At 41.5% G+C, this 12056-nt stretch overlaps 1 protein-coding gene across 1 annotated transcript; it reads right to left on the minus strand.

Moving 5' to 3' along the window:
- Window positions 1–1601: 1601 nt before the first annotated feature.
- LOC121910928 (serine-rich and transmembrane domain-containing protein 1) lies at window positions 1602–8403 on the minus strand. The gene is made up of 2 exons (XM_042432321.1): window positions 8357–8403; window positions 1602–1948 (listed from the first exon to the last, which is right to left on the minus strand). The coding sequence occupies exon 2, from the start codon at window positions 1941–1943 to the stop codon at window positions 1602–1604; it is 342 nt and encodes a 113-aa protein (XP_042288255.1). The 5' UTR covers window positions 1944–1948; window positions 8357–8403.
- Between the last annotated feature and the right edge of the window lie 3653 nt (window positions 8404–12056).

The raw sequence follows: 12056 nt of genomic DNA on the forward strand, positions 1-12056 counted from the left end.
TCAGTGGTAACAGAAAAAGATCATAATGTCACTCGCTTAAATCTTGGATTACAACCATTTTCTGAAATTGCAAACATAACGTAAACATAACTAATAATTAAATCCAGTGTATATACACTTGCAGTTGGTGATTCAATACTTTAATTTATAGATTATAGCACATTAATCCTTTAAGGTGTTTGACTAAATTTACATGACAAACAACCATTAAAATATCTGATCTATAATGCAAAGTATAAACAAAACTGTAACCTTATCTACTGCCTAGCAGATAATATGATTCAGCCTATGTGCCAATCCTTACAGAAACTGTGAGGATTTCATGATTTATGCTTTCCAGCAGATTATACTCGGAAGAACCACCACCTGACATGCACAGATTATTGCGAGAACAATGGAAAAAGCACAACAAAGATGAATTAACCTTTTCAAGTAATTTGTTCTGAATGTGTGGTGGATTTTTGTTGCCATGCCAAAGAAACTACATCTCCCAATATTAAAACATAAATGATGTATTTTGCGCCGAAACAACCATCACTGTAGTTAAAGCCTAGAATACAGACAAGACTGACAGCTGCACAGGGCTCTCATGCTTCAATCACTATGGAGACTGCGATAAGACACCATATGAGCTGACACGCAAGAGAGGGTAATCCGTTACGCCAGGAGACCTGTCTTTCCGGACGAGAATTTCATCGTGTAGTTTGTGCCACTTTTGACCTGGACTGTCTGTAGCTGCAGGCAGAAACTGCCTTCCTGTCAAGAGAAAATACAACCTCCTTGTCTTTTCCTCATTTCTCACCTTCACATCTACAACAGAATGCCTGCTATCCCGTTGTGTGCAATCTCCTTTTCTCCAGACTTTGAGGAGTCATGACGTTTTTAAGGTATCTTACCCTTTATGGTAAAAGAAAGCCTCTCAAATCCTTAGTGAGACACAAGCATGCATTTCTGCACAAAGTAATGTTCTTCAATACTATTTTTAATATTTATTTGAAGTGTAGTCTACACACATTATGACACATAATGTACAAAGCATCACTCATTTGTTCAACTGTAAATATGACATGTACAGTACAAGAAATGAATTAATACAAAAAAGACGAGGAGAGATAATAGTTCCTCATTATGCTTTTTCCTGCAGAGGGAAAGCAGTTTCTCAGGTTCATTTGTCTTAATCATTGAAATGAGGGTAGGAAGGGCTCAGTCACTCTCACCCCTCAAGACCTTTTCATCACATTGTGAGATATGTTTCCCATGTGCCTTTGCAAATTGCATGGACACAGCTGACTCGCTGGACCATCGGGATTAGAATATGCATGCATGGAGAATAATGCCACACTCTCAGCTCCTTTATGGCTGATGGTGTGTTTTTGTGTTTGTATGTCACAGTGAGGAAGTGCTGGACCTCTGTGCGCTTTGTGTGTGTGTGCGTGTGTGCATGCTCGCCTGTTGTTTGCATGTGCTGTAAGCATGCACGCACAAGGAAATGCACATGAACATACAGTCAAAAGTTTGGACACACCTTCCCATTCTCTTGAATAAGAACATGTGTCCAAACTTTTGACTGGTACTGTATGTGTCTGCATGTCCCATCTCCCTCAGGTGGACAGTGAGGAGATGGTGGACCTCTGAGACGAGATGCTACAGATCTCCATGTTGGTGAAGGAGCTCCCTCCCTCGCTGCTGCAGTCAGGGACCGAGGAGGAGGAGGAGATGATGTTCTTCAGCCTGTGGAGGGAGATGATGAGCAGCGTCAGCAGGAACGCCAGCAGGCCGAGGAAGAGCCACACGTAAACATAAACATTGCCCTGTCGTCCTGGTGACGAGGCAGCCGCGGATGTGGAAGCAGAGGTTGGGGAGAAACGAAGGAAGGTCCCGTTGTCTATTGGAGAGATTACGGTCTCGTTGTGGTCCACCAGTGGGATGTCCATCCCTGACATCCTGGCTGGTGTTTCATATGGGTTTCAAAAAGAGAAAAAGACAGATGAGTGAGATTTATTGTAAAACAAAAGAAACACACTTAACTTCAACATTCATTATTTAAAAGGCTGCAGAACTTCTCTTTTGTCTGCTGGAGCTGCCAGGGATTTGATCTCCCTCCAGGACACTTCAACATGGCAGATGCTTGCTGACACAAGAGCTTTCACCCACATCCTCAGAGAGCCTCCTAACAGCTTTGGCTAAGTTTAAAAGGAATACAGACAGCTATTCTGATTCAGTGCCAAACATGCACTGTACTTCAAGTGCCCCAGAAACAGACTTCTATCAAATGATGACTTTTAAATAATAATAATTTCTTTTTAGCCCTCTTGGAGCACCAGATGGAGAGTTCAGGAAGACTGCGGCCCACAAAATTGACTCACAAAGACTCAACTATTATTGACAAAAAAAAACATTTTAATGCATTGCCCTAGATGCCTAACCTTACCCATCTGGCACTTCAAATACGAATCATTGTCTGAAAAAACTGGGTTCTTTGGGGGGGTTAAGCAGATTATAATACATTGAAAAAAGACTTTGATGTTTGCAGCAAAGAAACAGGCTTCAGCACAATCAACAAGTATAATATAATGTATAAAATCTGTATGACATAGTCATAGTTGTGTAATACACAAACACTGTAAGACAAAGTATAAAAGGGAAAATGTAACTTTTGTTGACTTTATAATTGGAAGTTGGGGTTGGGGGTGATTCGCTAAAAGTTAGTGCAATGAGAAAATATATAATATATAAGGATGAATTTATGGTTGATAAAAAAAATGTAAAAATCCGACGGATCCTGGCCTGCTGCGGTCGTCAAACATGACTGTTATTAAACGCACTGACCAGACTGTAACGGACAGTAACAGCAGGGGGAGTGCTTGTCTCACTGAATGCCTGTCAGGCTTGGTGCCTGGAGCTGGAAATGCTCATAAACGAAGGCATCCTTATCTGATGAAATTAAACTCCTCATAATCAGCTATCACAAAGACAGCGCAGAGCCAACCCTCCTCCACTGTATATTAATACTGCTAATAATGCTCCAAAGCAAATTACTGCATAGCACAAAGCTGACTGGAAGCCGTGATTGAACGTTGTAATGCGGTACAGGTTCTCAGTCTTTGTGTCTTTGAGGGACAGAGTGAAAGGGAGAGTGAGGCTGTTTTTTTTTGTATTTGGGTTAGGCCAGCCTTGTGTCTCGACTTGATCTATGACAGCGGAGAAAGACACTTCAAAGGAAGAAATAATTGACCATGACCAGAATGAAAGCAAGAGGTCAGCGCACACACTCTTCATCTCACAGTGGTGTGTGCTCATTTCTGTCTTATCTGCCAGTTCCCCCCCCTACCTCCTTTCTTCCCATTTCATGCTTATACATTTCTCCATGCACCATATGTGTGCCTGGCCATTTAAAAACTACAAAATATTCATTGTACCCTCTTCTATTAGTCTTGTTGGTACAAAACTTTTCTTTATCTTCCTCCTTCTCTTTTCTTCTCCGCTTATTCACTTCCCTTTCATACTCTTTCCCCCCTTCTCTCTCTGGATGGTACAGCTGACAAGAACTCTGCTCTCTTTAATTTACAGCCACACTGTACCTTCAGGGAGACACGCAGCATACAATAATGAGGAGGGATGAGTTCGACTTGCTCCTCTCTTTCTGTGATTGCATGCGCTCTTGCCCCAACTCTCTTTTCTTTATCAAATACTCCCAGCGGTCTTGCCAGCCCAGTGAAAAAGTGTCTCGCCACATCTGCTGACTTGTATATTGTCTCTTTCTCTCCTGCAACTTTTCTCAACTCTCCTGAGTTGAAGAATTGATATTCACTGCGCAGACATTCCCTCATCCTGCTGTCTTCTAACAATTTATCTGTCCTGTTTTCTATGCCATCCTCCCTTCCTCCCTGAAATGAGTTGATCATTTGGATTTTAGCAAAAGTGTAAATTGCTGATGGTGAGAACAAGATCTACTTGTAATTTTATAATCCCAAATTCCACCTCGAGCGTTTTCAGCTCAAAATGTGTCAATCATTCTGAGATGTCCTTGAACATGACCTTGAACGTTCACCCGCTCGCTCATTCGACATCTCTGCTCTACTTTCCCTCCGCTACCTTTTCCACATCTTATCCTCTGTCTCTCTCCTGTCATTCCCTCCTACTCTTTCCTGCTCCGTATAGGTTGCTGTCGTTAATGATATGTTGTTTTGAAATCTGTGATCAAGCTTGTTCATTGTGAGCTGAAGTGGCTGATAATTGTGCTTAATGATGCTTTTTGTATCCAGGCAACAAGGTACGTTCGGTTCTTTTTCAAGCTAATCTACTTTAAGAGGGCAGGCCATGCAGTCCCGCTGAGGCTGAAGAGGTCAGACATAGTCATGCACACACACAGACACACACACACACACACAAACAAACACACATGCCCGCCTACATATAATAAATACCAGTAGTTACGGGTAGTTTTTCTTGTAGGCATGGATGATGCAAGAATAATATAGAGAACAATAAAAGCTGATTGGGAAAATGGTGCTTCTGTATTGAGGAAAATTATATAAATGTTGACACTTGACTTTTAGGCAGTAAGACATGTTGGCTCTGAGTATATTCCTGCCTCTAAATGGTCAGAAAGCTTCTGCATTCTGTTTCCTGCCAAGCAACAAAACCACAGATCTGTTCTTTCTCATTTGCTTCCATCTTACAGAATAACTTAACAAGCTAAAAATATTGTTTCCCTCGATGCTTGACAGTTTCAAGCCTGTTTCACCTGCTTTATCGCACCTGTAACCACGCCCAACAGTGATACCATGATGTACTGACACACCCTGGATGTCAGCAAAAACAAGATTTTCAGAAGGGGTTTAGTTACTCTTTAAACAATCTTCGCCTGGCTATTTATTTCCTGTGGATCATTTCTCTAAGATGTCTATTTCTGTCACTTTTTTTCTTGAGGAGTTCAAACCATCATGCTTGTCTCGCTCCTCATTCTGCTCATCCTCGGAATCAATGCTGCTTCTCTCTCCATCTCAAAGCCGGTCTTTGGCTTGAGATGGATCAGCTGAGCCAGAGCCTCCCAACATTTCTGTTCTGAGACTGAGAGAATAAAGTTCTGGCTATTGAAAATGGACTAATTTGATTTCACTTGTTGTGCTGTTTTTGCCTCATCTGTTCTTTAGACTCTGTAATTAGAGCTTGCGTGGCTTGACTTCAGCTGTTGCTTAACCCAATGTTCTGTTCAGGCTCCAAAAACATACTTAACATGTTTTACCAACAGCATACTTCATGAATTTTCCTGATTGTATGAGAATTGCTTACAAACCTGATCCTGAAAGGATGCTGTGTTTCAGAGATCTACACCAATGACACACTACTTCTGTTTGGTAAAGAAGTCTTGTTTATTCTTGAACTCACTCAGATGTGATCTCAGCTACTCTTTTGAAAGCGTGAAATAATCTAACGGCTTCTCTGTTAAACTGTCAGACCTGGATAAAAGAATTTTAGATCCTCCTCTCACTCTCAGGGCCATGTGAAGTTTAATCACTGAGACTGTTCTGCCTTTCAGTCTCCTCATTCTCCCGTTACCTCTTCAGTCTCCCACCATCAGTGGTGTCTTGCAGAGGTGTCTTTCTTTTTCACTCTCAGCCATGAATTTTTTTTTTTTCCTCTGATTATCTTTGTCAGCTTTTTCAACGTCAGCATTGCCCTCTTGGCTATGTCAAGAGCTTTTAATGTATTCTGTATAGCCTCTGCTATCTCTACGGCACACTCCGGGCCGCCTTGAGCAAATTTTTCTTCATGAGTTTCATATCTTTCTTCTCTCCTTGCTCCACCTTTGCTTGTTCAGTCTTGACTCGAGCGTGTGTTTTGTCCACCACTAGTCTGTATCTATAGGCAGCGAGCTTCGACTCCAGAAGCTCCTTCTTGAGCTGCACAATCTCTGCAAGTCACTACTCAAACAAGCAGAGGAGGCTCTGCTGTTGGGAGTATGTGCAGCCAAGCTCCTCCTAAACTGCTGTGCCGTGTAGCTTCCTCTGCTCCGCTTTTTCAATCTATTCCTCAACCTCTATCCATGTATATTTTGCACATTTTTTCTCATCTATTGTGTATTGTCCACAAAGATATCATGTGCACAGCATGGAGGTCCTGAGCATATTTTGCATAGTTTTTTATTGCCTAATGTGTATTTGTATGTATGTATGTTTTTTGTGCACTGTGTATTTTTTATCTGCATATTGAGTTTTTGTACTGCATTGTTGAGGGATTACATTACATAGTTTTTCACTCACTTCTGCATGTCATGCACGTTTGCACAGCTGAAACACATTTACCCTATTAATTCATGTATAGATTCTGTATATAGCTTGATGTGAGTATGGTTTTATGTCTCAAATTTATGTATCATTTTTATGTATCATTTATGCACTGTAAGACTGGGATTCACAGTAATTTGTCCATTCACTGGCCAAACATGGTTATCCTTGGACTCTCTACTGTTTCTTGCCCTGAATATTATCATATTTTTTATACGGCCCATGCAGCATATGCAAATATTTACTAAGACCAAAACTTCCCAGAGAGGCACATTCCCATCGGTTTTAGCTCTTCACCTCATGAATAATGGACAACAGCTACATGTGGCAAAATGTCATGGCATTTGGGCCATATTCTTGTGTGTGTGTGTGTGTGTGTGTGTGTGCATACATTTCTTATACTGTAGCCTGTTCATCTCACATACTTGAATAGACAAAGCTGAGACATGCTGAGCTAAATACCAAGGATATTCTTCCACATACATGCACATATGCGTTACACACCAAGGATTTTTCACATATACACACACACACACACACAAGCACGTACAATTCAAGCTCAAACAACAGCCTTCCAGGAGATAAAATCATCCTGAATTTCAAACATGTTAAGTATCTCATATTCTGAGCCAGATCAGCTGAAAACAGACCTGCGGCTCTACTGCATGAATTCCAAATCGCCTCTGTAACCCCGAATACTACAGATAACCCATGCATGGGTCAAAGATATGCAGGAATGATGAAAGTATGTGATGAGAAAGAGAAAGTGATGTTTCAATCTGCGTCAGAAGCTCTCAACCAGTTTGCCAGTTTCTCAGCAAGACACCAAACAATTCCCAGTAGGTCTCTCCAGTTTGGTTAGTTTTTTTAAAACAATGTCATTTAAAAGATTGTGTGCAGATAACGTATGACAATAAATAATGACCAAATTAGGAAAAGAGGTGGCATTTGAATGAGTCTTGAGCACACTAATCTAATGTTTTTATTCATTGCTTTTAAATTTAAATGACAAAATCCCACGGCACACCTGAGTGCACTCGAAGCCACGCCAGGGGTCGAGCACCGCTGTTCAACTGTTATCTGATTCTCTCAGATATTCAGCACATGAAAGTGAGGATTTTAAAAGGCCAAATTGGAAGAGAGAGATCTCAAAAGTGTTACAAAGAGCTTGTTATGACCGAAAGAAAGGTAACCTCAGTTAAAAACCCAAGCAGGCGGTCAGAAATAGTGATCGTGATGAATAGATGTATTGAAGATTTTTTTGGTCAATGGCCAATGTAGATAATGAGCTCTTTTGCTTTGATGTCTTAGTTTTTCTGTGTGTGTGTGTGTGTGTGTGGCTGTTGGTTCATCCCTGTGGTGTAAGTGTATTTCTACACCTCATTCTCAAATCTGTGAATTACTCCTGATACTTCTGGTCGTGCAGTTGCCAAAAAATTTGATCCGGACTCTGTGTCTGTGCAGCTCATTTTCCCTCACTATGTGTTTATTGTGATGAAAAGGGTGAGTAATGCATCGTTTTAAGGCGAAAACAAACCCTTCCCCTGTTCTCATTGCCCTCAAAAGACACTTTTATGTCCTCTTCCTTTTTCTCTCAATCTGGGGGTACAATTGCTCCACTCATCACTTCCTCCTTCCCTGTTTTTCTCAACTGCCACTTAGGAAGCCCGCTCATTTAGCAAGTTGGTTGATGGATGTACACATGAATTCTCATCCCTCCGCCATTAACCTTGTTTACTGCATGCTGCCACTGTTGAAAAGTCTCACATTTGTCTTTCTCTTACATTTTACTATTTCATCTCCCCTTTCACTTCTCCCTTTCCATCTTTTTTCCCTCTGACATAAGTATAACAGTATTTGTTCTCTCGCTACTGCTCTGCAGGCAGCAATAAAGCAGTGAATAAAGTTGCCAGCAACTAAAAAGAGGTGTATAGTAATAAAAAGAATCCCCTCTCACAGATCAGATTAACATTTTTCCTCACTCTGTCTCTCTTTTTATAAAAAAAACAATTTTATAAAAAGGAGCCTGAAGCATGAAACTGTTAAAAACAGGAACAGTTACAGACCTTTTTTATGTGTGAGGCAGCTGCTCCTCTACTGCGTTCACGTCGCGCAGAAATCCATCCTGTTGTGTTTGGTCTTTCAGCCGAGCAAACCAGATCTGTTGCCCCTGAGATCTTCCCTGTCCGCTCTCTCTCTCTCTTTCCCTCTCTCTCCCTCCCTCTCTGTCTCTCTCTCTCTCTCTCTCTCTCTGTCTCTCTCTCCCTCTCTCTCTCTCTCTCTCTCTCTCTCCTGTCTGTCATTCAGTGTGGCACACACACCACAGGCACTACAGCTGGAGTAGACATTGTCAGATGTGGATCTTTCCTGTGAATGAGCTCACATTCAAAAGGGAACACACACACACACACACACACACACACACACACACACACACACACACACACACACACACACACACACACACACACAAAGCCTGTACCTGAGAGACTGTAGATAATGAATGTTTTTTTTTAGTAGTGAAGTAGTGAAGAGGAGATAGAGTTCACTCTAATCCCTTCTCTCTGTGACCCCCTCTGTCTCCGCCTTCCCACTTTTCTCTCTGTTGCTCATCACCTTTCAATAATGATCACGTCCACAGTCACATCTATTCTTTGTCTTCTTTCTCTGATACACTAATTTCACTGTAGTGAGTAGTTCACTGTAGTGAGCAGTTCAATACTTAGTTAACAGGGGCAGACAAATAGTTAAATCCATAGACATTCAGTCAGATAACTGGTTTGATGAATTTACCAATAAATCAATATTTGTCATTACGTGCACACCCTCCCACACACTCTACACACAATCAACCCCTTCGGTTTTCATCTGTCTTGTGTTTTCTGTGAGCGACTCGGCCTCGCTCTCTGCTCTCTGCTCCCTGCTCTCTGCAAACTGCGTCAGTCGGCAGTATCCAGTGGTGAGCAATAACCTGCTGCCATTGTGCTGGCGGAACTGAACTGCTCAGATGAGACCCCAAACCGGCAGATAAATGAGAAAGGGCGGCCTGAGAAGAAAGAAACAGCCTTTAACACCTCTCAATTTCTCTGCGCAGCTCTCCTCGCCTCTCTTCATCTTAAAGCTGTTATCTTGTCTTTGCACTTCCCTCTTTTTCTCTCCTTCTGATCCCCTTTCCAAACTGCATTTCTGCTAACAGCAGCTAAGCACAAATGCTCTGTAGAAGTACACAAATCTCATTATAGGAACTGAACCTTTATAGAGTATACTTACATATGAAACAACAGTTTTTTTTTTTACTAAATGTTTTGCATACTTTTGGGGAAGGAAACTGGGGCTGAAATTCAGCAGTCAACAGAACTCAAAAACTGTCGTGTGAGCATGAAACATCGGTAACTCAACATTTTACTGTCGTCATTAAAGGGTCAGTTTGCTCAAATTACAAAAAAACAACAACAAGAGAGCCAGAAAACATTTTCTCTCTCACATCTTAATATCCAGCCATGCAGATACTTTTGGATTTATGCATCTGCAACTTCTGCCTCCAGGCCAATGCAATGGAGGTGAATGGAAGTGGAATTTTTTCCTGATGCTCAAAGCATTGATTACAATTTAGAAAATGTAACAGCAACATCTCTTTCTATAATCCACAAAACATGCTGTCAACAGGTTGCATAATTTCTTTAGTAAAAAGTAGTTCCAGTTGAGCCAACCCTTTAAAGTGCTTAACTTTAATAGTGCAACTGTTTGTAAGAGTACATGGCTCATTTTGAAACACTAAAATAAATGTGTTCCTGATTCTGAATCTCCTCTATGAGCTTGTTAGCACCTTAATTGTATTCATGAAGGTGTTAATTGTATGGCAGATGACACCTGTCCTTGATCTGTGAAGGGGAAAAAGGCGCCTCCTCCTCCACAGATGCCTCCATCTTCTACCATCTGCCCGCTGACATGGGCACTAGGGGGAAATATCGGCAGTGGAGAACAGAGAGAGGAGAGATGAGAGGAAGATGACTTTATTTCACATCCAAATCCAGCCTTCACTGACATCGCATGGCTCATATTCATGTGTACTTCACACAAAAAAATTTGACGCCATGAAGTGGTCTGGGATTGATGTGATGAGCATATATCCGTTAGTGAATGTTTTCTTAATCTGAATCACCCAAATGAAAAAAAAAAGTTAAATAAATATTTTAATTAGATGATATAGGCAGTTTCATCTGTGTTGATTCTACTGAGGGAGAACCAAAGGACAGTGGGAAACAATTTAGCACATCATTTAATTCTTCCCTTAATCTACACTCTTATAATCACTCTGCAGGACCATTTCATAACATATCACATAAATGTTACACTCACATGATTCCTTATTGTCCAAAAGAGGAAATATGTTTGGCAAAGCTAATAATGGCCTGTGTGAGTGTGTGTGCTTGTCTCTGTGCAAACTTGAGTATTCTTGTGTGCTTTTGTGTTCCCTTTGTGTGTGTGTGTTTGTGTGTTTGTGAGAGAGAGAGCGAGAGAGGACTGAAGGATAGAGATAAGAGCTTTGGCCTCAGCTGGCTTTTTGTCACTAATCCCAGAAGGCGAAGAAGTGGCCGCCGATTCCATGTCATTCCCTGATATTCCAGCCTTTTCTGACTCCATGCCATCCTGGCGCTGCCCTTGTGAGAACACCAGTCTCTGCACTGCATGTTAATGAGGGGGAGGCATGCAGCAATGGGGAGTGGGGTGGGGTGGGTAGGGGGGGGTTACAACTGCATTTGGGGATTACTTTGGGCCAGAGTGAGCGTGCCTGTTTGCCAATCTCATCGTGCTAATCTCGTGCGAACAACTTTAAACTCTGAGATGACGGGAAAGTGTCAAGATATGAGCTGCAAATATGTGCAGTGCATTTTAGATGTACTGTCAGATATGCTTCATATCTCCAAGGTAATGTGAACTAATTTGCCAAGCACCCTACCGAGTGAAAGGCTCACAAAAGCAAATTTTAAGACTTTGATGAGTGCAGAAAAGCTGATGTTTGCACTTTTCTTCTCCTTATTGCAGGAGAGACCGTCTTTGCATCCCTAATCTTGGAGAGACAGTTAAAATATAATATATTTTATCTCCAAGATGTTCCGCAGAATTATTTGTGATGTTCGGTTTCAAAGATTTTGAAAATCAGACATCGGCCAATAAATGTGCGCTTCACTCCAGCTTTTGGTCTCATGGCAGTGTCATGCCAATCAAGATGATCTCCACAGATCTGAGGGCACGGAGCCAAGAAAACAGACTGAGGCAGAGCAGTGACACACTCACACACACACACATACACACACAGGACAGAAGCCTGACAGGCCCGTACTTGTTTGGAATAACAATGAGATAGATGGCAACACGATATTGGCACTGTCTCAAAAATATCCCCACGAGTGGAGAAACAGGCAAAAACGACAGCACCCATATACAAGAACACATGTCTGAGCGAGACGCCCAAAAGTGGACTAAAATCTTTGGAAATCACTGTTCGACTAAAACCTTTACCACTAATAGTCTTGGCAATTTGCCCTATCCCTCTGAAGGGTATACTCTAAATTCATGAAAGAGGAGAAGAAAGGAAAAAATGTCCTCAAAGTCAGATTCATTTGAATATATGAATAATTTAGTGCACCAAAAGATTTTGGGGCCCTTAAATTGCAAATAAAAAAAAGCCCTTACTCTTCACACATTCATAATTCATACATTCCATGGTTCAGGCGTGGAGAGACGGGAAGAGATTTGATACAC

This window comes from Thunnus maccoyii, chromosome 13, assembly GCF_910596095.1.
Source record: "Thunnus maccoyii chromosome 13, fThuMac1.1, whole genome shotgun sequence".
In the NCBI taxonomy this organism is placed as follows: Eukaryota; Metazoa; Chordata; class Actinopteri; order Scombriformes; family Scombridae; genus Thunnus; species Thunnus maccoyii.

What these genes read in the sequence shown, in the direction of transcription:
- LOC121910928 (XM_042432321.1), bottom strand. Translation starts at nt 1,943, where the DNA reads ATGTCAGGGATGGACATCCCACTGGTGGACCACAACGAGACCGTAATC.